The 25,428-nt window shown below is 44.8% G+C and overlaps 1 protein-coding gene across 16 annotated transcripts in view; it reads left to right on the top strand.

Annotated features, from left to right (window-relative positions):
• FBRSL1 (fibrosin like 1) overlaps positions 1-25,428 on the top strand; it is a 796,611-nt gene that overhangs the window by 736,022 nt on the left and 35,161 nt on the right. For all 16 annotated transcript variants that reach the window (XM_077293351.1, XM_077293356.1, XM_077293352.1 and 13 more), the window contains 2 exons: positions 9,492-9,540; positions 22,186-22,564. In XM_077293351.1, the coding sequence (XP_077149466.1) occupies positions 9,492-9,540; positions 22,186-22,564 (428 nt within the window). The remainder of the gene's footprint in view (positions 1-9,491; positions 9,541-22,185; positions 22,565-25,428) is intronic.

Below are 25,428 nucleotides of genomic sequence, written 5' to 3' on the forward strand. Positions count from 1 at the left end.
AACCCCTTCAGTAAACACCGTAAGAAAAAAAAAAAAAAAAACGAGGCAAAACACAACGCTTTATTACCATACCGCCGAACAAAAAGTGGAATAACACACGATCAAAAAGACTGATATAAATATCCATGGTACCGCTGAAAGCGTCATCTTGTCCCGCAAAAAACAAGCCGCCATACAGCATCATCAGCAAAAAAATAAAAAAGTTATAGTCCTGAGAATAAAGCGATACCAAAATAATTATTTTTTCTATATTTTAGTTTTTATCGTATAAAAGCGCCAAAACATAAAAAAATGATATAAATGAGATATCGCTGTAATCGTACTGACCCGACGAATAAAACTGCTTTATCAATTTTACCAAACGCGGAACGGTATAAACGCCTCTCCCAAAAGAAATTCATGAATAGCAGGTTTTTGGTCATTCTGCCTCACAAAAATCGGAATAAAAAGCGATCAACTCGTCCCGCAAAAAACAAGACCTCACATGACTCTGTGGAGCAAAATGTGGAAAAATTATAGGTCTCAAAATGTGGAGACGCAAAAACTTTTTTGCTATAAAAAGCGTCGCTGGTTTCACACTTGCGTTTTTGTCTGCAGCGTTTTTTGCACAAAAAAACGCATGCGTTTTTTCCCTATATTTGACATTGAAAACGCATGCGGTTTTTTTGTACGCGTTTGGTCGCGTTTTCAAACGCATGCGGTTTTTTTCTGCATGCGTTCATTTTCAGAAATACAACCTGCAGTATTTTCTTGCGTTTTTAAGCACATGCGTTTGTTTGCGTTAAAAACGCATGCATTTTTGTCGAAAAAAACAGAAAACACACTGAAAAGCCACCCACCACCATCAAGGTGATAAAGGGATCCAAACCCTAACCCTAACTCTACCCCTAAACTCATCCCTAACCGTTTAATGAACATTTTCTGACAGTCATAGTGCCACGTATTTCAGTGCCACGTATTTCAGTGCCACGTATTTCAGTGCCACGTATTTCAGTGCCACGTATTTCAGTGCCACGTATTTCAGTGCCACGTATTTCAGTGCCACGTATTTCAGTGCCACGTATTTCAGTGCCACGTATTTCAGTGCCACGTATCACGTATTTCAGTGCCACGTGTTTCAGTGCCACGTATTTCAGTGCCACGTATCACGTATTTCAGTGCCACATATTTTAGTACCACGTATTTCAGTGCCACGTATTTCAGTGCCACGTATTTCAGTGCCACGTATTTCAGTGCCATGTATTTCAGTGCCACGTGTTTCAGTGCCACGTGTTTCAGTGCCACGTATTTAAGTGCCACGTATCACATATTTCAGTGCCACGTATTTAAGTGCCACGTATTTAAGTGCCACGTATTTAAGTGCCACGTATTTAAGTGCCACGTATTTCAGTGCCACGTATTTCAGTGCCACGTATCACGTATTTCAGTGCCACGTATTTCAGTGCCACGTGTTTCAGTGCCACGTGTTTCAGTGCCACGTGTTTCAGTGCCACGTATTTCAGTGCCACGTATTTAAGTGCCACGTATCACATATTTCAGTGCCACGTATTTAAGTGCCACGTATTTAAGTGCCACGTATTTAAGTGCCACGTATTTAAGTGCCACGTATTTAAGTGCCACGTATTTAAGTGCCACGTATTTCAGTGCCACGTATTTCAGTGCCACGTATTTCAGTGCCACGTATTTCAGTGCCACGTATCACGTATTTCAGTGCCACGTGTTTCAGTGCCACGTATTTAAGTGCCACGTATCACGTATTTCAGTGCCACGTATTTCAGTGCCACGTATTTCAGTGCCACGTATTTCAGTGCCACGTATTTCAGTGCCACGTATTTCAGTGCCACGTATTTCAGTGCCACGTATTTTAGTGACACGTATTTCAGTCACGTTTAGGGTTAGGGTGAGGGGTAGGGTTAGGGTTAGGGCTAGGGTTGGAGGTAAAGTTAGGGTTAGGGTTTGGATTACATTTACGTTTGGATTAGGGTTGGGATTAGAATTATGGGTGTGTCAGGGCTAGGGGTGTGGTTAGGGTTACCGTTGGGATTAGGGTTAGGGGTGTGTTTGGGTTAGGGTTTCAGGTAGAATTGGGGAGTTTCCACTGTCCAGGCACATCAGGGGCTCTCCAAGCGCGACATGGCGTCCAATCTCAATTCCAGCCAATTCTGTGTTGAAAAAGTAAAACAGTGCTCCTTCCCTTCCGAGCTCTCCCGTGCGCCCAAAAAGGGGTTTACCCCAACATATGTGTTATCAGCGTACTCGGGACAAATTGAACAACAACTTCTGGGGTCCAAGTTCTCTTGTTATCCTTAGGAAAATAAAAATTTGGGGGGCTAAAAATCATTTTTGTGGGAAAAAAAAGATGTTTTATTTTCACGGCTCTGCGTTATAAACTGTAGTGAAACACTTGGGGGTTCAAAGTTCTCACAACACATCTAGATAAGTTCCTTGGGAGGTCTAGTTTCCAATATGGGGTCACTTGTGGGGGGTTTGTACTGTTTGGGTACATCAGGGGCTCTGCAAATGCAACGTGACGCCTGCAGACCAATCCATTTAAGGCTGCATTCCAAATGGCGCTCCTTCCCTTCCGAGCTCTGTCATGCACCCAAACAGTGGTTCCCCCCCACATATGGGGTATCAGCGTACTCAGGACAAATTGGACAACAACTTTTGGGGTCTAATTTATCCTGTTACCCTTGTAAAAATACAAAACTGGGGGCTAAAAAATCATTTTTGTGAAAAAAAAAAAAGAATTTTTATTTTCACGGCTTTGCGCTATAAACTTTAGTGAAACACTTGGGGGTTCAAAGTTCTCAAAACACATCTAGATAAGTTCCTTGGGAGGTCTAGTTTCCAATATGGGGTCACTTGTGGGGGGTTTGTACTGTTTGGGTACATCAGGGGCTCTGCAAATGCAACGTGACGGCTGCTGACCAATCCATTTAAGTCTGCATTCCAAATGGCGCTCCTTCCCTTCCGAGCTCTGTCATGCGCCCAAACAGTGGTTCCCCCCCACATATGGGGTATCAGCGTACTCAGGACAAATTGGCCAACATTTTTTGGGGTCCAATTTCTTCTCTTACCCTTGGGAAAATAAAAAATTGGGGGCGAAAAGATCATTTTTGTGAAAAAATATGATTTTTTATTTTTACGGCTCTGCATTATAAACTTCTGTGAAGCACTTGGTGGGTCAAAGTGCTCACCACACATCTAGATAAGTTCCTTAGGGGGTCTACTTTCCAAAATGGTGTCACTTGTAGGGAGTTTCAATGTTTAGGCACATCAGGGGCTCTCCAAACGCAACATGGCGTCCCATCTCAATTCCAGTCAATTTTGCATTGAAAAGTCAAATGGCGCTCCTTCCCTTCCAAGCTCTGCCATGCGCCCAAACAATGGTTTACACCCACATATGGGGTATCATCGTACTCAGGACAAATTGGCCAACATTTTTTGGGTTCCAATTTCTTCTCTTACCCTTGGGAAAATAAAAAATTGGGGGCGAAAAGATCATTTTTGTGAAAAAATATGATTTTTTATTTTTACGGCTCTGCATTATAAACTTCTGTGAAGCACTTGGTGGGTCAAAGTGCTCACCACACATCTAGATAAGTTCCTTAGGGGGTCTACTTTCCAAAATGGTGTCACTTGTAGGGAGTTTCAATGTTTAGGCACATCAGGGGCTCTCCAAACGCAACATGGCGTCCCATCTCAATTCCAGTCAATTTTGCATTGAAAAGTCAAATGGCGCTCCTTCCCTTCCAAGCTCTGCCATGCGCCCAAACAATGGTTTACACCCACATATGGGGTATCATCGTACTCAGGACAAATTGGCCAACATTTTTTGGGGTCCAATTTCTTCTCTTACCCTTGGGAAAATAAAAAATTGGGGGCGAAAAGATCATTTTTGTGAAAAAAATATGATTTTTTATTTTTACGGCTCTGCATTATAAACTTCTGTGAAGCACTTGGTGGGTCAAAGTGCTCACCACACATCAAGATAAGTTCCTTAGGGGGTCTACTTTCCAAAATGGTGTCACTTGTAGGGAGTTTCAATGTTTAGGCACATCAGGGGCTCTCCAAACGCAACATGGCGTCCCATCTCAATTCCAGTCAATTTTGCATTGAAAAGTCAAATGGCGCTCCTTCCCTTCCAAGCTCTGCCATGCGCCCAAACAATGGTTTACACCCACATATGGGGTATCATCGTACTCAGGACAAATTGCACAACATTTTTTGGGGTCCAATTTCTTCTCTTACCCTTGGGAAAATAAAAAATTGGGGGCGAAAAGATCATTTTTGTGAAACAATATGATTTTTTATTTTTACGGCTCTGCATTATAAACTTCTGTGAAGCACTTGGTGGGTCAAAGTGCTCACCACACATCAAGATAAGTTCCTTAGGGGGTCTACTTTCCAAAATGGTGTCACTTGTAGGGGGTTTCAGTGTTTAGGCACATCAGGGGCTCTCCAAACGCAACATGGCGTCCCATCTCAATTCCAGTCAATTTTGCATTGAAAAGTCAAATGGCGCTCCTTTCCTTCCGAGCTCTGCCATACGCCCAAACAGTGGTTTACCCCCACATATGGGGTATCAGCGTACTCAGGACAAATTGTACAACAACTTTGGGGGTCCATTTTCTCCTGTTACCCTTGGTAAAATAAAACAAATTGGAGCTGAAATAAATTTTGTGTGAAAAAAAGTTAAATGTTCATTTTTATTTAAACATTCCAAAAATTCCTGTGAAACACCTGAAGGGTTAATAAACTTCTTGAATGTGGTTTTGAGCACCTTGAGGGGTGCAGTTTTTAGAATGGTGTCACACTTGGGTATTTTCTATCATATAGACCCCTCAAAATGACTTCAAATGAGATGTGGTCCCTAAAAAAAAATGGTGTTGTAAAAATGAGAAATTGCTGGTCAACTTTTAACCCTTATAACTCCGTCACAAAAAAAATTTTGGTTCCAAAATTGTACTGATGTAAAGTAGACATGTGGGAAATGTTACTTATTAAGTATTTTGCGTGACATATGTCTGTGATTTAAGGGCATAAAAATTCAAAGTTGGAAAATTGCAAAATTTTCAAAATTTTCGCCAAATTTCCATTTTTTTCACAAATAAACGCAAGTTATATCGAATAAATTTTACCACTAACATGAAGTACAATATGTCACGAGAAAACAATGTCAGAATCGCCAAGATCCGTCAAAGCGTTCCAGAGTTATAGCCTCATAAAGGGACAGTGGTCAGAATTGTAAAAATTGGCCCGGTCATTAACGTGCAAACCACCCTTGGGGGTGAAGGGGTTAATATTGAGCAGAATTAAATATGCTGACATCCCCCATATATCGTTTGAACCGGAGTACAGCCCCTTCTGTATATCGTATGAGCCCCCCAACAGCCCCTTATATGCGTCATGAGCCCCGCACAGCCTCCCTATATACACTGCATGAGGCCCACACAGCCGCCCCATGTGCAGCACCATATGCAGCACGTCGCCCCCATGTGCAACACCATGTGCAGCATGTCACCGCAATGTGCAGCACTATGTGCAGCAGCATGTCGCCCCCATGTGCAGCATTATGTGCAGCATGTCGCCCCATGTGCAGCAGCATGTCGCCCCATGTGCAGCAGCATGTCACCCCATGTGCAGCAGCATGTCACCCCCATGTGCAGCAGCATGTCGCCCCCATGTGCAGCAGCATGTCGCCCCCATGTGCAGCAGCATGTCGCCCCCATGTGCAGCAGCATGTCGCCCCCATGTGCAGCAGCATGTCGCCCCCATGTGCAGCAGCATGTCGCCCCCATGTGCAGCAGCATGTGCAGCAGCATGTCGCCCCCATGTGCAGCAGCATGTCGCCCCCATGTGCAGCAGCATGTCGCCCCCATGTGCAGCAGCATGTCGCCCCAGCATGTCGCCCCCATGTGCAGCAGCATGTCGCCCCCATGTGCAGCACTATGTGCAGCAGCATGTCGCCCCCATGTGCAGCACTATGTGCAGCAGCATGTCGCCCCCATGTGCAGCACTATGTGCAGCAGCATGTCGCCCCCATGTGCAGCAGCATGTCGCCCCCATGTGCAGCAGCATGTCGCCCCCATGTGCAGCAGCATGTCGCCCCCATGTGCAGCAGCATGTCGCCCCCATGTGCAGCAGCATGTCGCCCCCATGTGCAGCAGCATGTCGCCCCCATGTGCAGCAGCATGTCGCCCCCATGTGCAGCAGCATGTCGCCCCCATGTGCAGCAGCATGTCGCCCCCATGTGCAGCAGCATGTCGCCCCCATGTGCAGCAGCATGTCGCCCCCATGTGCAGCAGCATGTCGCCCCCATGTGCAGCAGCATGTCGCCCCCATGTGCAGCAGCATGTCGCCCCCATGTGCAGCAGCATGTCGCCCCCATGTGCAGCAGCATGTCGCCCCCATGTGCAGCAGCATGTCGCCCCCATGTGCAGCAGCATGTCGCCCCCATGTGCAGCAGCATGTCGCCCCCATGTGCAGCAGCATGTCGCCCCCATGTGCAGCAGCATGTCGCCCCCATGTGCAGCAGCATGTCGCCCCCATGTGCAGCAGCATGTCGCCCCCATGTGCAGCAGCATGTCGCCCCCATGTGCAGCAGCATGTCGCCCCCATGTGCAGCAGCATGTCGCCCCCATGTGCAGCTTTGTGTGTGGATTTTTCCGCACCGTTTTTGAAAAAAAAAATTACCCACGGATTTCGCTTGCGTTTTACCACCTGCTGATTCCTATTGAGGAGCAGGAGTAAAACGCTGCGGAATCCACACAAAGAATTGACATGCTGCAGAAAATAAACCGCAGCATTTCCACGCGGTATTTTCCACAGCATGTGCACTGCAGATTTTGTTTTCCATAGGTTTACATGGTACTGTAATCCGGATGGAAAACTGCCAATCCGCTGCAGATCCGCAGCCAAATCCACAACGTGTGCACATACCATGTGTGCCACGTCACCCGCCCATGTGCAGCACCACGTTACCCCCTTAGCCTCCCAAACAGCCCATACACATGAGGAAAAAAAAACATACTCACCTCGGTCCCGTTCCCCGGCACTCTGCTTCTCCCCCTGCCTTTGGTGCGCAGACTCTCCGGAGTACACAGCTGTCGTGATGAAATTACGTCATCGCACCAGCTGTTTCACACTCTGATTGGTGGAGAAAGTGGCCGGAGATGGAAACAGCGAGCGGGTGGGCGCCATGTGGCCCGAGGACCCTGATTTCCAGCCCCATGGCTGAACTGAGAAAGCCAGAGGGCCGGATGTGGCCCGCAGGCCGCACTTTGCCCAGGTCCGTTTTATATGGAATAAGAACCAATGCAGTGACTGGCACAGTGTAGAGGCACGAGTGTAGTGGCTTGGAGAAAGCTTAGCCTGTGTGCACACGTTGCAGATTTGGTGCGTTTTTGTCGCGATTTTACTGTTTGGATTTGTGACTAAAACTGATGCCAGCAAAGTGAATGAGAAACTGGATGTGTCATGTACAATCTGCGTATTTTGACTTGCATATTTGGTGCAGAAAATAATCTGCAGCATGTCAATTCTCTGTGCGTTTTTGCCCTGCGTTTTTTGCTATTGACTTACCTCCAATCAAAAACTCGTGTTTTTGAAGCTGCATTTTTCCTGCCAAGAAATGCAGAATTTTTACTTGGTGTGCACATACTCTTAAAGGAAGCATGTCCGTCAATTCATGCTGCCGTCACCACAGTCAGCATAATTGCAGCCAGGTATGCTTTTCTCTGAAACACCAGTGTGAACGGTCACCTACATCGGGGTGCGGAGAAGTGCTTGGGGGGGCAGCTCATGTCTTCCTATGTTCCGCATACAGATCTTTTTAATGGTCCAGCATGTCGGATAAAAACATACCTGGCTGCACTTGTGCTGCTAAGGCTAGCTTCACACTAGCGTTCGGCAGGGCTGCGGACTTACTGTTAAGCCCACTGCTGCGCCTCTTCCTTCAGCTCCGTATGCGTCCCGCGTACCCTATCTGTAACATTGGGTACGCAGGCCATGTGGATGTATGCGGATGCCTCCGCATGTGTCGTCTTGACGTTGCGCTGACCTGACCTGTGTCGAATGCAACATGTTGCGGTTGGCGCAGGGTCAAAAAGGACACATGCGGAGGCATCTGCATACATCCACATGGCCTGTGTACCCAATGTTACAGATGGGGTACACAGGACGCATGCAGATGTAGGCGGAGCTGAAGGAAGAGGCGTGGCAGTGGGTGGGGCTTAACGGAGGAAGGAGGATTTCATCCGCAGCCCTGCCGAATGCTAGTGTGAGGCCAGTCTAAGCTCTGATTCATTCTGCTTGCGGTTTTGCAAGCTTGGCTCGACTTGCTAGAATCTCTTTAAGCATTGTTTGGCATCCAAGTTAGATTGGAGAGAGTGGGGTTTAGTAAGGGGAAGACTGGTTTGTGAATTTCGGATTAATATTCGCCTCGAAATCCAAGTGAAAAGCTCTGTGCCCATACCCGAAGTGTTTCCATAGAAAGAAAGAAAAGTAAAGAGGTCGGCTACTTTCTCCTGTCCTGACCAACACTGCTGTCCATCTAATGGCTGCTGGTGGGGGACCATGTGACCAGTCCATCAGCCTCCTCCAATAGAGAAGCAGCTATCCCATGAGAGATGTTTTCCAATTGGAGGAGGCTGATGGACTGGACTGGTCTCTCGTTTCTCCACCATCATTACACTAACAGAAACATTTGTAATTTTGTTTAATTGGTTTATTTCTGACCTCCTCTCAGCTAATTTATGATCAGTCTATATTAAATTTGCAGGGAAACAAAGAGCCTATAAAACGAAACTGCAAAATTTGTAATGAAACTGTTGCACTGATGTTTTTGACCCAAATACATGCATTTAAGAAAAGAAAGTCTTGAGCGTTCAAGTGATATCTAGGGATAAATAGGGAGTGTAGGAAAGATCTGAATCATGAATAATGGCAAGACAGCGGATATGCAGACTCCAATTTTTAGTAGTCCTACACACTGTAGTTCTGTCCTTGAGGAGTCATAACCTTGTCATCTTGTAGCTATTGGTCAGTCATGTAAGAATTGCAGTACTAGTGCTGTTTGTACCCATTAACTGGTCTTATGATGGTGATGCAAACGCTCAGCTGTCATGGACTATCTGTCGAATACAATAATTCATCTGGATCGGTTTACGTGTGTTGTGGTTGGGGAGCTGTAGCACAGTGTATACAATGTTGTAAAACAACTCCCATCAGTTTAATATTTCACTGTTGCTAATTGTCTTCTGTTTGATGGCTCAATGTTGCACCCTTGAGGCCAACAATAAAACAGCCGCAGAACAGGCTGGCTGTTTTTTTGTTTTTTGTTTTTTCATGAGGAAACCTAAACAATTGAAGCACAGATTTTGTCCTTATCTTACATTTAACCATGTGAAACATGTAAGTTAAATTAATTGAATTAAATGGCTGTTTGTGATCTTGAGTGTAACATTTTGTTCCCTTTTTTTTTTTAGTGCTCCAATGTTGGCTCAGAGATCCTCTTCTCCCCTGCTGTATCCACAGGTAAGCATGTCTCAATGCAGTTCACTTTTAATTACTCTTTTATGCAAAATTTGTTGTTTTTTTTTAAATATATTTTGTGAATTATGAATCACGTGTCATTTTTTTCTTATTAATATGCACATTGGCCATTGTTATAGATCAAGTTGCTCATTGGAGATGGAGTTGAATTAGATGCAAAAAAAATCAAATTACAAAAGATACAGAGAATATGAGAATAACGTAGAGAATATGAAAGCTGTGAAATAAATGTCCATTTGCTCAATGCACCAAAGTATCCTTCAGTGTTGCCCCTCCCCCCATTTTGCAGGAGGGATTAGTATGTTTATATTCCCTTAACAGATCAGGCATTGATCTTGGGGTCAGACAGTTCTGTGTCTTGACTTCAAACAGGTAACACCTTGCAGGGCCTTTGGAGGGAGCAGATCCACCATCTTTGGTAGTGCAGTCGCACCTCAGGTCATCCAAATAAAGGATGCATCCATATGTATTGTTAGTATATCACTTGTCTGCATGGATTTCTTTTTTTTGCTTTTCATCAGTGTTTCACAACCTCCAATAGTTCATGTTTTCCATATTTCCTTAGTATCGACAGCTGATTTAATTATTATCAAGGCATCAGAAATGACCTGTGTAATACTAAGGAAACCTGAAACACCTGGTCTCTGGGGGTTTGGAGGACTGGAATTTGGGAAATGCTGATCTGCCTTTTACATTGTGATGCAATTTCTGATAACACATGTAATATGTGGTGTTTGTAATCAAGCTAGAAGATGAAATATCTTTAGGAACAATCAGGTCATCAATGTTCTTTTAGAAGCTCCTAATTATCCAACGTGTAAATACTGTATGATAACCCTGTGGTGGTAATTTCCAGACAAGATGTGTGCTCCTACCTTCCTGGCTCTGAGACGACTCTGTTCCTGCTGTCTCTGTCTTGTGTACAATGGCATAAAAAAGCAAAGCTCGTCAGCACTTGGAAAATGACACCCGAGCGTTTGCAAACCATTTACCAAGCTTCACAGATGCTCTAAGGAACGATAGAAGTAAACACTAAAATTAGCGCTGACTGCACATGAGCTTGGCAATCTGTATTCGCTCCTAATAATCTTCCACTTACTGTTGCAGAATAGTAACGATGTGTGCATGCATTGTATAGGAAGTCCCTTCTCTTAGGGCTCTGGTTTTGGATGTTGCTCTCTTCTCCATTGCTTAGATCTTCCAGAACGCTACAGTCTGTGCCTCACTGAAGAAAGCCGCAGCCCCTCTCCCTCCTTGTCTCTAAGAATTAGTGAATAGGAGAATGATGAGGGATGCAGTATCCCGGCAGCAGGAACCTTATTGATTCTCAGATTAGTGTTGTTTTCAGAAGTGCCAAACCCTGCTCTGCTTATGAAAGGACATTGCTCCTATACCCAGGAGATAATGGCCCCTTCAGTTCAGCGCCTTTCAGCAGTTAAATATTACCCTGTGTGCTTCTAATAGCCAAAGTAGTATATGGCCATGTTCCTTACATTATTGGTCACAAAGCAAGACTTGTAATAAAAGCCAATAATGTTAATTATTAGAATGGCTAAATCTGAATGGTCTACACCACTGTTCCTGTTGTGCTGTGTCTATTAAGGCTAAGGTCACACAACTGTGTGAAACATTGCTTTTCATCTGGACATCCAGTTTTACACATAAGTTGGTTATTACACAGCGCCTGCTGCCGGTCTGTGTGGAAAAACATTTGTGTTCTAAAGTCCACAGCAAATTACAGTACAAGTGATGGGGTTAATATCCACGTAGTGCGTTAAATTTCCTGGTGACAACTGGAGCATGCTGTAAACGATCAAATCTGGAAATGGGATCTTTTCCTGTAGATGTCAACCTTTGTCGGGATGAAACTTGCACTTAATCCGCAGCCAAATCCTCATGTGTTACATGTAGGCGTGTAGCAATACAAATCTGAAGGCTGAAATATTCTGCCAGGTCTAAATTTACTGACAATTCGCAACTCGGACTCCCATTATGGCAGCTGGCAGGACCCATTCCAGAACCACACCTACTGAAAGAACTAACCACCTAATGATGGCAAGTCCCGCTATGCCGCCTCCCTTAGGGTATGTGCCCACCATCAGGACCTGCTGCGTACTTACGCAATGTCCGGAGGTTACAGCATAATGGATGGGATTTCAAGAAATCCCACGTCCACTATGCGTCCGTAGACTCCCGCGGAGACTGACTTGCAGCGCGTCTTTCCAGGCCGCAGCATGTCTTGAGACCTAGTCCCAGAAAGAGAAATTACATCCATAGAGTGTATTGGACACGGTGAATCCGCACGGTTCAGTGTACACATGCTGATTCACCTGCGTTCAATAGACGGCAGCGCTTTGGACACAGCGGACATTCACGGCATCCAAAGCGCTGCTAGTTCTGGATCGTGGGCACCCGGCCTTACAGAGGACAACTGTTGACGACAACATAAAGAAAATCGGTTCTACAAATGCTGTGATGAACACTATCGAGTGCTTCATGTTTCTACAAAATGATATTAATAATTGTGGCTTTGAAAGTAAAACCGAAAAAGAAGTGTGTGAACATGTATGCCATCTAGCATGAGGCATGTCTTGTGTATGTCCTTTATGCTTGTATAGCTGATATCCACACATGCATAGTAATGAAGAGGTTAAACCATCTTGACTGCTTCCACTTCTAGACTGTTGTCATGGGAACAGGAGGTATGGGACACTTGCCATACAAATCAGGGGTCTTAATTAGCAACTGGTATCTCATCTCTTGGTTTTCAGGTTGTATTTTGCACCTCTTCCAAATAGACCAGAATGATCTGAGGATTGGCCACTACCAACAATTGCCCCCATTCCCCGTAGATAAATAGTACATGGTGCTTGAGAGTGTGTTGTGCATTTTTACAGTCGGTGTATTTAGCAATTTCTAAATGTGATTGTGGAGGGAGATATATGGACTGATTGGCTTAGGGTACCGTCACACAGTGGCATTTTCATCGCTACAACGGCACGATTCGTGACGTTCTAGCGATATAGTTACGATCTCGCAGTGTCTGACACGCAGCAGCGATCAGGGACCCTGCTGAGAATCGTACGTCGTAGCAGATCGTTTGAAACTTTCTTTCTGTCATCGCTGGATCGTTGTGTGTGACAGCGATCCAGCGATGCGTTCGCTGGTAACCAAGGTAAACATCGGGTTACTAAGCGCAGGGCCGCGCTTAGTAACCCGATGTTTACTGTGGTTACCAGCGTAAAAGTAAAAAAAAAACAAACCGTACATACTCACCATCTGATGTCCGTCAGGTCCCTTGCCGTCTGCTTCCCGCTCTGACTGTCTGCCGGCCGGAAAGTGAGAGCACAGCACAGCGGTGATGTCACCGCTGCACTCTGCTCTCACTGTACGGCCGGATCTCAGTCAGAGCGGGAAGCAGACGGCAAGGGACCTGACGGACATCAGATGGTGAGTATGTACGTTTTTTTTTTTTTTACTTTTACGCTGGTAACCACGGTAAACATCGGGTTACTAAGCGCGGCCCTGCGCTTAGTAACCCGATGTTTACCCTGGTTACCAGTGAACCTCGGCATCGTTGGTCGCTGGAGAGCGGTCTGTGTGACAGCTCTCCAGCGACCACACAACGACTTACCAACGATCACGGCCAGGTCGTATCGCAGGTCGTGATCGTTGGTAAATCGTATAGTGAGACGGTACCTTTAGGAAAATGGCTGATTGGTCATCAATGGGAAAAAGTAATATGCTTCCACCTATCTAACCTAGAAATCTGACTACTACAATGATTTTCAGTTTTATCTGACGCCACATCCAGTTTTATATACAGCAAATTCTCTATCTTATTGCATCTTAGACCACTGAAAATTTGTAGAGAAAGGATCATGGGGATAGAACATAGATATAGGATTGTTGCCAGACAAGACTGTTTCTAGATGGAATTTACATTAACTCCTTAAAGGGAACCTGTCACCCCCAAAATCAAAGGAGAGCTAAGCCCACCGACATCTGGGGATTATCTACAGCATTCTAATGCTGTAGATAAGCCCCCGATGTATCCTGAAAGATGAGAAAAAGAGGTTAGATTATACTCCCCCCAGGGGCGGTCCCGGTCCGGTTCTGGTCCGATGGGTGTCGCGGTCCGGTCCAGCGCCTCCCATCTTCTTAAGATGACGTCCTCTTCTTGTCTTCACGCTGCGGCTCCGGTGCAGGCATACTTTGTCTGCCCTGTTGAGGGCAGAGCAAAGTACTGCAGTGCACAGGGCCTCTCTGACCTTTCCAGTCACCTGCGCACTGCAGTACTTTGCTCTGACCTCAACAGGGCAGACACAGTACACCTGTGCCGGAGCCGCAGCGTGAAGACAAGAAGAGGACGTCATCGTAAGAAGATGGGAGGCCCCGGACCAGACCGGCCGCCCAGGTGAGTATAATCTAACCTCTTTTTATCATCTTTCAGGATACATCGGGGGCTTATTTACAGCATTCCAGAATGCTGTAGATAAGCCCCCGACGCCGGTGGGCTTAACTCATCTTCGATTTTGGGGGTGACCGGTTCCCCTTAACCACCATGATTTTTTTTCTTTTTCTTTTTTTTTTTTTTTTCTTTCTTCCGAGAGTCATAACGTGACATTATTAATTTTGGCATAGAATGCATTTTTTTTTTTTACAGCTTTCATTGGTAAAAATTACCTGGCATTACGATTCTCCAAATTAGTTTGATTACAGCAATATGAAGTACTTTTCCAGTTTTTTTTTTTATTTTAGTGGAAAAAAATGGAAATTTGGAAAAAACGTAATTTGACTCCCATTTTTTGAGACCCCTAATGTTTTTATTTATCCATCTATGGAGGATGAGGGCTTGCTTTTTTTTTCCACACTAACCTGATTTATTTATTTATTTTACTTTTCCTTGAAGTGTTTTTTTTAGGGTGGAAGTACAGCGACTAAAAAGTGACAACTCTGGCACGTTCAATAATTTTATCTATTGTTGTAATTTATTTTGTTTGGGAATTTTTTCCAGATTTTTTTGGGACACCAACAGCAAAGTATTTTTTTTAAATTTGGCAAAAATCAGTTTTTTGTTTTAAAACTATTTTTTAGTTCTGTTATTGTTCTATAGCTTGTACTGTATACCACATTATTGTAATATTGCTGTTCTCTTCTGGAGCTTACTACTTGGCTGAGCTTCAGATGAACACCAAAATGTCAGCTACCAGGGGCCTTCTACAAACCTCCAGTGATATTGTCGCAGGGGGCTTATGAGAGCTGGTGCTGCAGGAGATTGACAGCGACATTTAAATGGTTAAATTGCAGTGATCAGAGCGCGCTCTGGTCGCTGCAGTTACAAGCAGATGCTAACTATGTAACACAGCCGCCATCTGCCTGGTATGAAGCCGGCCCTAATGAAAATGCATGTCATGGGTCGCTACGGGTACGTTTCCACGTTCAGGAACTGCTTCCGTTTTGACGCTGCGTATTTTACAGCATAGTGGATGTGATTTCAAGAAATCCCGTGTCCACTATACGACTGTGCACCTGCAGATCACCCCCGGAAACTGACATGCTGTGTGTCATTCAGGACCCAGCATGTCAACTTCTCTTGTGGAAACTGTAGTCTCTGCAACAGAAATGTAATCAATAGAAATGTAATGAACACGGTCAGTCCGCACGGTTCACTGAACACATGCAGGTATATGTGTTCAATAGAAGGCAGCATTAGGGCGCAGCGAAAATGCGTTACGTCCAAAGCGCTGCTCATTCCGGATCGTGGGAACATAGCCTCTGAGTTTATAGGGGTTGTCCAGGACCAGAAAAAGGGGGCAACTGTACATGTCTATGAAGTGCTATCTGTGGCCTATGGCACCTGACGCTTAACAATAACACAGGTCTGCAAAAAATTTTCTTCAAGAGCTGTTTTGTTTATTCCACGTAATCTTTGTTTTTAAGTGCGCTGAATCTGAAAATGACCTCCATTTTGTCATAGGACATCACATTTTCTGACAATTTAAGTAAATATGTTAAATAAGACAGTACCTCAAAATAAATGAAAATAGACTCATAAAATTAATTTTTTATTACAAATGTTTCATGAAAATCATTTTTTAACTGCAATGAGCTCACTCACACTCACTAAAATCGATTCTTCTTCCTTGTGAGGCTTCTCTTGGTACATTTACGCTTGTGAGTAGCATCTGGAATGTCTCTCTGAAGCGTCCAACAGTAGTCTGCCATCATTGTAATGCTCCATCTTCCCTGGTATCTTCTTTCCATCTCTTTAATGTCCTGGTGGAATCGTTCACCTTGCTCTTCACTCACCGCTCCAAAATTTTCAGGAAAGTTGTTAAGGTGGGAATGGAGGAAATGCACTTTCAAACTCATGAGGCAACCTACAGCTTGAAATGCTTTCAGTATTCGTCCGACGATTTTTTTGTAGTCAGGGTCTTCAATGAATTGATGTGAATTAATTAATAGTAATTTTGACTTTCAAAACCCTAAGATAAAAAAATACCAAAAATTGAGAAAAATATACTAAATTTGAAGAGAATTTTGCATTTTGCGACAAATCCTGAGGTCCAGAATTTTTTTCAATATTTTTTTTAGTTTTCAGCACACCAAAATACCGTATTTTTCAGACTACAAGACGCACTTTTTCCCCCCCAAAAAAGGGGGGAAAATGGGGGGTGCGTCTAATAGTCGCAATTGAGGCTTACCGTGGCGGCAGAGGTGCAGTGACAGAGGTGTGGCGGCATAGGTGCGGGGATGAGGAGGCACAGTAAGCGGGGTCCCTTTCCCCGGTGAGGTGATGCAGCAGCCCGGTAAGCAGCAGAGCCGGGTGAATCCTGTTATCGGTGGTGGCGGCCATCATCTTCCTGAGGCCGCGCGTGCGCAGATGGAGTGCTCTGCTTCCCGGGGCTTCAGGAAAATGGCCGCGGGAGGCCGCGCGTGCGCAGATGGAGATCGTGGTGGCCATTTTCCTGAAGCCGAGTTCGCAGATTTAGATCTTGGCATCAGGAAAATGGCCGCCCCGATCTCCATCTGCGCACGCGCGGCCTCCCGCGGCCATTTTCCTGAAGCCCCGGGAAGCAGAGCGCTTCATCTGCGAAAGCGCGGCCCCAGGAAGATGGCTGCCACCACTGATGATAACAGGATTCACCCGGCTCTGCTGCTTACCGGGCTGCTGCATCACCTCACCGGGGAAAGGGACCCCTCTCACGCCATACCTCTCACTGCGCCTCCTCATCCCAGCACCTCTGCCGGTAACCACTGCTGCAACCCTCCCATGGACACCAGGCCGTGGCGTCGCCCACCTAAGCAGGAAGGGACCCTGCTCAGGTGCACGCCGTACCGCATCACCCCACCTCTGCCGACACCATGCCTCCTGTGACCCTGCTCGGCCACCGCCAGCCCTCAGTTAAGATACTGTAAATTCGGACAATAAGACGGACCCCCCATCTTATAAAAAATATTTTTTTCTGCAATTTTCACCCCAAATTTGGGGTGCGCCTTATGGTCCGGTGCGTCTTATAGTCCGAAAAATACGGTGCATGGAAATTAGATGAAAATAATCAAACAGCTTTTTAGTCGCAGACCTGTGTAATTGTTCTAATGTATTCAGTGGTAACGATGACTGACGAGTGTACTGGGTATAGATACAGATTAATGTCGGTACCTACCAACCTTCAAGTTTTTTACTGGCTTCTGGGACATTTTGTATATTTTCCCAGGTAGTTTGTGATTCCCAAAATGTTCCTGAAATGGGGATTTAAATGGTTGAAAGTGTCAGTAGCAGAAGTACATGCACACTGTTTATAAGCTACTGTGAATGCAAAGTCTAAATTATCAGATGAGTTCTCCTGGCCATGTACAGCCATGTAATGTTTCCAGGAACAATCCACTCTAGTATTTCTATTTTCTCCCAGTCTAACGACATACTTGTATTTCCAAACATATCGCATTACATGGATCACCTCTTGGTACAATCCCTGTATGTAACCTATGTATACAGCTATATGCAATCTAGGAAATGTCATTGCTACTCAGTGAATGTTTTATTCAGGTTTTTGGCGGGTTTAACTTTGACATCAGAGAACACAATATATAAATAAAATGTATTTTTACTTTTATATTCACCAGCATTAGTCATTCTATATTTGGCTAGAAAGGCTAATCTATTGGAAAAGAGACAGCCCCGTTGATATCAGTCTGATGAGATGCATTACCTCTGGTGTGGTCGGGGAGATCTGTCCACCTGTTGAGGTCAGATTTAGGTTGACGCATCTATGCCGTATTACCCGGCAATCATGAATTGTAACAGCGGCCTGAATTATGGTATTCCTATAGGCAGCTTCTTGCTCTGCTCTAAATAATAGACAGCACATTACAGTGAACAGTAATTGCTTCAGGAGGTTGGCTGCTATCGATCTGTTGGTAGGAGCTCAATATGTGCAGCAGGGCCGTGTTCATGATTTAATTGCTGTGATTAATAACTCACTCAGAGGGCTAGATTACAATCAATTTGAATAGTAAGTGACAGCCGGAAAGCTCTGCTCTTTCTATACATCGCTCTGTGGGTTATTCGGATTCCCGTCTGCCGTAGAGGAAGCGTGTAACCCCTCCGATTCTGGATGGATTGCCAGGGTTGCAGTCCAGTGATGGCTATGAATTGTGACTAGTGCCACATTATTTAACCCCCCCTAGCAGTAGCAATGTGGCTCGCTGGGATGCCGCTATTATAATAAGGTTAATGATTTAGGTTCCTGTGGCGCTCAGGAGACTATTTCATGAATTGTTTACTTCTTTGGATCAGATCTGACTGAAGAAGGCAGGTTTCACTGATACACGTAATCTCATGCCCACCACCCTGGAAGGGCTCAATCCCTGTATGTAGCTGTCAGTTGAGCCCTCCTGTGTGCAGATCACCTGTGGTCTGACCATTGCGACCTCCGGTGATCCTGAGATATTTACTTAAAGGGAATCTGTCAGCAGGTTTTTGCAGTGTAAGGGCTCTTTCACATGCAGGGAACAATGTGAAGAGTTGTATTTGGATGATAACAGCGAGAACAGGCAGCAGCTGATGAGTATTTGTGAGCCACTGCCATAAATAAATAAAAGTAAAAATGATTTAGGGTTCCCCTGTATTTTTGATAACCAGCCAGGAAAAACTGACAGCTGCTGGCTGCAACCCTCAGCTGTCAGCTTCAGGAAGATTGGTTATGAAGATTAGAAGGGTCCCCAGGCCGTAATTTTTATTTCAATAAATACAGTGCGAGTAAGGGAGAATGATGTGAGCTGTCTTTATCACCCGGCGCGGTAGAAGAGCGCGAACTGTACCGCTGATTCCCAAGCACCGGTACGTGTCCCTCTGATGACACATGGGTGTCATCGCGGGACGCTTTGCGAGCCACGATTCTGTTTAAAAACTGACATATCAGCATGTTTTACCCACGGACAAACGATCCGTGAAAACACAAGGTGCACAGACCCACTCACTTGTGTGTGTGTGTGTGTGTGTGTGTGTGTGTGTGTGTGTGTCTCTCCGGTATGTGTGAAAACTCACCACACATACATGAAACTCTGACATGTGAAAGAGTCCTTATAGGAAGACCGCATAAGGTAGGGGTTAAAACACAGATTTCAATGATACCTCTCATCAACCTCTGAGATTTTGTTTGGTACAATGTTTGTTTTGGCACCAGGAGCTTATCATTGCTGTGACTAGCTGGTGTGAGCCTTGGTCCAACATTCCCCCTCCTGTGACAGGCAGCTCGTGGTCTATGGACATTAGGTTTTTGCAGAGCCTGTTGGTGGCGGGAGGCAGCTTTCTGAGCTCTGCTTCATTTTTAAATCTAAAAGATGTGGTTGACTGACGGGGGACTAAAGTTGTTCTAGAAAGTTTAAGCTGTCATTTTGGTTTTCGTTGTGAGTAATGCCATATAACTCGACTCCAGTAATATTCTGCTTGTGTTGAGATAAAATTTGCAGAGTGAAGTTTACTCCATTTTAGCGATAAAGCTTTTGGACTATTTCTAAGCAAGTGTCGTAGGGTTAGCGGCTGTAAGACCTCCATACTCCCTCTCTAGACCTTGCTGAGCCCGTGACTGCCTTACAGCTAACATCACCAGGCCTGTATACGTTATTAAAACTGGCAAATGTCTGCTTCACTTTTATACTTGACAGTCAAAGGAGCCGTCAAGAGGAAATTTACATTGACAGCTGTTATAAGGGTGTAGTAGCGGTTACAGTATTTCTTACTCTACCAGACACTATTATTTCACTGGCACATGAACATGTTGGCTTTGACATTAGTAATAATATATTTTTATTTCAATTTAGAGTTCTAATATTAACTTTGAAGAATCTTTGCCTATTTATTTATTTTTTATTCTAGATACCGTACTTTAGTCTAATCCTGGCCATGTATTAAAGACATCTGGCTATTGTCATCACCCCCAACTCCCTCATAAACCTGCAGGTTTAGATCAGCAGAGCATGCTTGTTTATTTTAGCTTGTAGAGGGATAAAGGGAAATTTTGGATTCCTTTGGCAGCATGTCTTCCTGAGGGACCAAAGAGTTTAACTAGATAAAATTAACATTCCAGATCATCATGTGCCACAAAAGAATCATTAGGCTGCTGCCACATGAGTATTATTTTGTCATCTGTCACTAGCTAATGTTTGGGACCACTTTAAGACTGCTGTAATATTGGCATATCTGTATTATGGCCACCGTGCCCAGACCACCTGCAATCAACTGAACAGTACCTGGAGCACCATGCGATTCTATAGTCAGTGGACTATTTGATTATACAGCTTTGATTTCTACTTTTTTTTTTTTTTCTTGCCATCTGGCAGTAATTGTGCCTTACTAATATATGCAAAATTATCCACAGACCTGATTCTTGAATAGTATCTTTTTCTTTCTTTCCCCATAGGTTTTTACTGCAATGTCATTTGAATGATGGATGCTGAATTATGAACGCTTTTCTTATATGTTCAATTTCTTTAGTAACCCATATAGGAATCATCATACCATACAGGAATTAATTTGTGAATACAATTTAATGCTTTTCGGAGATCATATTTTTTTTTGGGGGGGTGTCCATCATTATATCATTGCTTCTCAGCAGCATCTGTTATAAGGTTAACATTTAAAAAAGCTGTGGAGGGGATGAGTTTTAGGCCGGCGTCACACTGGCATATTGCATCCGATGCGAGAGCGTTGGATGCGATATGCTAATGACACTCGGCTCCTGCTCGCAGTAGAGCAGGAGCCGAGTGTCATGCGTCTGTGCTCCGATTCTCTCGCACAGGGAGGATCGGAGCACAGCTGCAGAGGAGGCGGAGAAATGAATTTCTCCATCTCCTCCATTGCTGGGGTCCGCTTATATCGCACATCACTCTGATGATATCCAAGTGATGTGCGTTGTCTCACTCGCACCCATAGGCTTATATGGTTGCGAGTGAGCCGAGAGTTTTCGTCGGTCCGAGACAATCGCAGCATGCTGCGATTGTCTCGGACCGAGGAAAACGGCTGACAGTCAGCTGGTGGGAGCTGCCCCATAGCTTAAAGGGAACCTGTCACCACGTTTTTGGAAGATGGGATAAAAATAGCGTTAAATAGGGGCAGAGGTGGGCGTTACATTAGTGTGTGTGTTATGCGTTTATTACCCACCTAAGTTGCCGAAATAACTTTGCAAAGTCTCCGTTTTCGCCTGTCAATCAGGCTGGTCAGGTCACATGGGCGTGGTGTCTTCACCCAGATTTGGCGTAGTTTTCCGTTGGTGGCGTAGTGGTGTGCGCATGCCCAAAGTCCGGAATCCTCTTCCAGGGGATTTAAAATAGCGCGGTGTTCGTTATTGCATTGGTGATCGGTGGGCGCGGCCATCTTTCTTTGGCCGCGCGTGCGCAGAAGCGGCGCTCTGCTGGCCGCGGCTTCAGGAAAATGGCCGCGGGATGCCGCGCGTGCGCAGATGGATATCGCGGCGGCCATTTTCCTGAAGCCGCGGCCAGCAGAGCGCCGCTTCTGCGCACGCGCGGCCAAAGGAAGATGGCCGCGCCCACCGATCACCAATGCAATAACGAACACCGCGCTATTTTAAATCCCCTGGAAGAGGATTCCGGACTTTGGGCATGCGCACACCACTACGCCACCAACGGAAAACTACGCCAAATCTGGGGGAAGACAACGCCCATGCGACCTGACCAGCCTGATTGACAGGCGAAAACGGAGACTTTGCAAAGTTATTTCGGCAACTTAGGTGGGTAATAAACGCATAACACACACACTAATGTAACGCCCACCTCTGCCCCTATTTAACGCTATTTTTATCCCATCTTCCAAAAACGTGGTGACAGGTTCCCTTTAACATTGGTCCGAGTGCAATGCGATTTTTTTTTTTTTTTTATGGCATTGCACTCGGCCGTTTAAAACGCCAGTGTGACGCCGGCCTTACTGTGCATGCATGGCAGAATGTTGCATCACTAATGAATAACTTGGTGTTAATTTATATTAGTGTTTTTATCCTTTTTAATATTAAATTGCGTTTGCTGTTGGATACTAATATGCATTATAGATCATTTTCTCTTACAGGACCACCATACTAATAACTATGCCATATTGATATTTTTTAGGGGCACTTTTGAATGACAAAGCGGAGTCACAAACGACTTGTCTACCTAAAGTATCTGGGCTGGAGCGCAGCCAAGAGCTGAACACGGAAGTTCCCTATATTCCTCCTGTGCATAGTCCACAACCACCTCCTGCTGCTATTGTCACTTCTGCCTCATCCACACCAGCCTCTAGTACCCGGGCCAGCCCACTAGTAAAGAAAGAGCCGACCCTTGTAGCTCCAGCTCCACCACGACTTACACCACAACCCCAACCTCGTCCACAGTCCCGACCTTTGTCTCAACCTCAGTTGTTACCCCCAGAACTCCGAACTCAGAATCATATCCCTTCACACCTGAGTTACCCTGTACATCCGCAGCACAACGGCATCGCAAGCATCAGGTAATGTGAAGAAGAAAATTACAATGACACTGCTAGAGTTCTATTAGAATTATAGAATGTTAGAGTTGGAGGGGACCTCCACGGTCATCGTGTCCAACACCCTGCTCAATGTAGGATTGTCTGTCTAGCCTCTGTTTGAAGACTTCAAGTTGAATGAGAACTCACCACCTCTCGTGGCACCCTGTTCCACTTACTGATCGCCCTAACTGTCAAAAAGATTTTTCTAATATCTAATCTGTATCTTCTCCCTTTTAGTTTCATTCCATTGCTTCTCGTGTTTACATGTGCAAATGAGAATAAAGATGATCCTGCTACACTGTGACATCCCTTCAGATATTTGTAGACAGATATTAAGTCTCCTCTTAGTCTTTTTTGCACACTAAACATTCCCAGATCCTTTAACCGTTCCTCGTAAGACATAGTTTGCAGTCCGCTCACCATCCTGGCAGCTCTTTAACCCCTTTCTGACATTAGACGTATTATCACGTCGAGGTGGGGTGAGCCCGTATGACCACCGACGGGATAGTACGTCATATGCGATCGGCCGCGCTCACGGGGGAGCGTGGCCAGGTGTCAGCTGACATCCGGCACTATGTGCCAGGAGCGGTCACGGACCCATTAACACCCGGAACACTGCGATCAAACATGATCGCAGCATTCCGGCGGCATAGGGAAGCATTGCGCAGGGAGGGGGCTTCTTGCTTGCTTCCCTGAGACCCACGGAGCAACGCGATATGATCGCGTTGCTCCGAGGGTCTCCTACCTCCTTCTCCCTGCAGGCCCGGATCCAAAATGGCCACGGGGCTGCTTCCGGGTCCTGCAGGGAGGTGGCTTACAAGCGATCTGACACGGTGCTGTGCAAAGTGTCAGATCACTGATCTGACACTAGTGTGATGTAAAAAAGTTTTAAAAAAAACATATTTACATGTGTAATAAAAAAATGAATAAAAAAATCCTAAATAAAGGGGAAAAAAATATTATTCCAATAAATACATTTCTTTAAATAAAAAAGCAATAAAAGTACACATATTTAGTATCGCCGCGTCCGTAACGACCCAACCTATAAACTGTCCCACTGTTTAACCCCTTCAGTGAACACCGTCACAAAAAAAGAGGCAAAAAACAACGCTTTATTATCATACCACCGAACAAAGTGGAATAACACACGATCAAAAGAAAGGATCTAAATATCCATGGTACCGCTGAAAATGTCATCTTCCCCCGCAAAAAACGAGCCACCATACAGCGTCATCAGTGAAAAATTAAAGTTATAGTCCTCAGAATAAAGCGATGCAAAAATAATTATTTTTTATATAAAACAGTTTTTATCGTATAAAAGCGCCAAAACATAAAAAATATGACATAAATGAGGCATCGCTGTAATCGTACTGACACGAAGAATAAAACTGCTTTATCAATTTTACCAAACGAGGAACGGTATAAACGTGCCCCCCCCCCCCCCAAATGAAATTCATGAATAGCTGGTTTTTGGTCGTTCTGCATCACAAAAATCTGAATAAAAAGCGATCACAAAATGTCACGTGCCCAAAAATGGTTCCAATAAAAACGTCAACTCGTCCCACAAAAAACAAGACCTCACATGACTCTGTGGACCAAAATATGGAAAAATTATAGCTCTCAAAATGTGGAGACACAAAAACTATTTTTTGCAATAAAAAGCGTCTTTTAGTGTGTGACAGCTGCCAATCATAAAAATCCGCTAAAAAACCCGCTCTAAAAGTAAATCAAACCCCCCTTCATCACCCCCTTAGTTAGGGAAAAATAATCAAATTAAAAAAATGTTTTAATTTCCATTTTCCCGTTAGGGTTGGGGCTAGGGTTAGGGTTGGGGCTAAAGTTAGGGTTGGGGCTAAAGTTAGGGTTTGGATTACATTTACGGTTGGGATTAGGGTTAGGGGGTGTGGTTAGGGTTACCGCTGGGGTTAGGGGTGTGTTTGGATTAGGGTTTGTTATAATTGGGGGGTTTCCACTGTTTAGGCACATCAGGGGCTCTCCAAACGCGACATAGTGTCCGATCTCAATTCCAGCCAATTCTGCGTTGAAAAAGTAAAACAGTGCTCCTTCCCTTCCGAACTCTCCCGTGCGCCCAAAAAGGGGTTTACCACAACATATGGGGTATCAGCGTACTCAGGACACATTGGACAACAACTTTTGGGGTCCAATTTCTCCTGTTACCCTTGGGAAAATACAAAACTGGGGGCTAAAATTTTTGTGCAAAAAAAATATATATTTTTTTTTTTATTTTCACGGCTCTGCGTTATTAACTGTAGTGAAACATTTGGGGGTTCAAAGTTCTCACAACACATCTAGATAAGTTCCTTGGGGGGTCTAGTTTCCAATATGGGGTCACTTATGGGGGGTTTCTACTGTTTAGGTACATCAGGGGCTCTGCAAATGCAACGTGACGCCTGCAGACCAATCCATATAAGTCTGCATTCCAAACGGCGCTCCTTCCCTTCCAAGCTCTGCCATGTTGCCCAAACGGTGATTCCCCCCCACATATGGGGTATCTGCATACTCTGGACAAATTAAACAACAACTTTTGGGGTCCAATTTCTCCTGTTACCCTTGGGAAAATACGAAACTGGGGGCTAAAAAACTATTTTTGTGGGGGAAAAAAAAATAATTTTTGTTTTCACGGCTCTGCGTTATAAACTTCTGTGAAGCACTCTGTGGGTCAAAGTGCTTACCACACATCTAGATAAGTTCCTTAGGGGGTCTACTTTCCAAAATGGTGTCACTTGTGGGGAGTTTCAATGTTTAGGCACATCAGGTTCTCTCCAAACGCGACATGGCGTCCTATCTCAATTCCAGTCAATTTTGCATTGAAAAGTCAAATGGCG

This window comes from Ranitomeya variabilis, chromosome 1 (assembly GCF_051348905.1).
Source record: "Ranitomeya variabilis isolate aRanVar5 chromosome 1, aRanVar5.hap1, whole genome shotgun sequence".
NCBI classification, from domain to species: Eukaryota; Metazoa; Chordata; class Amphibia; order Anura; family Dendrobatidae; genus Ranitomeya; species Ranitomeya variabilis.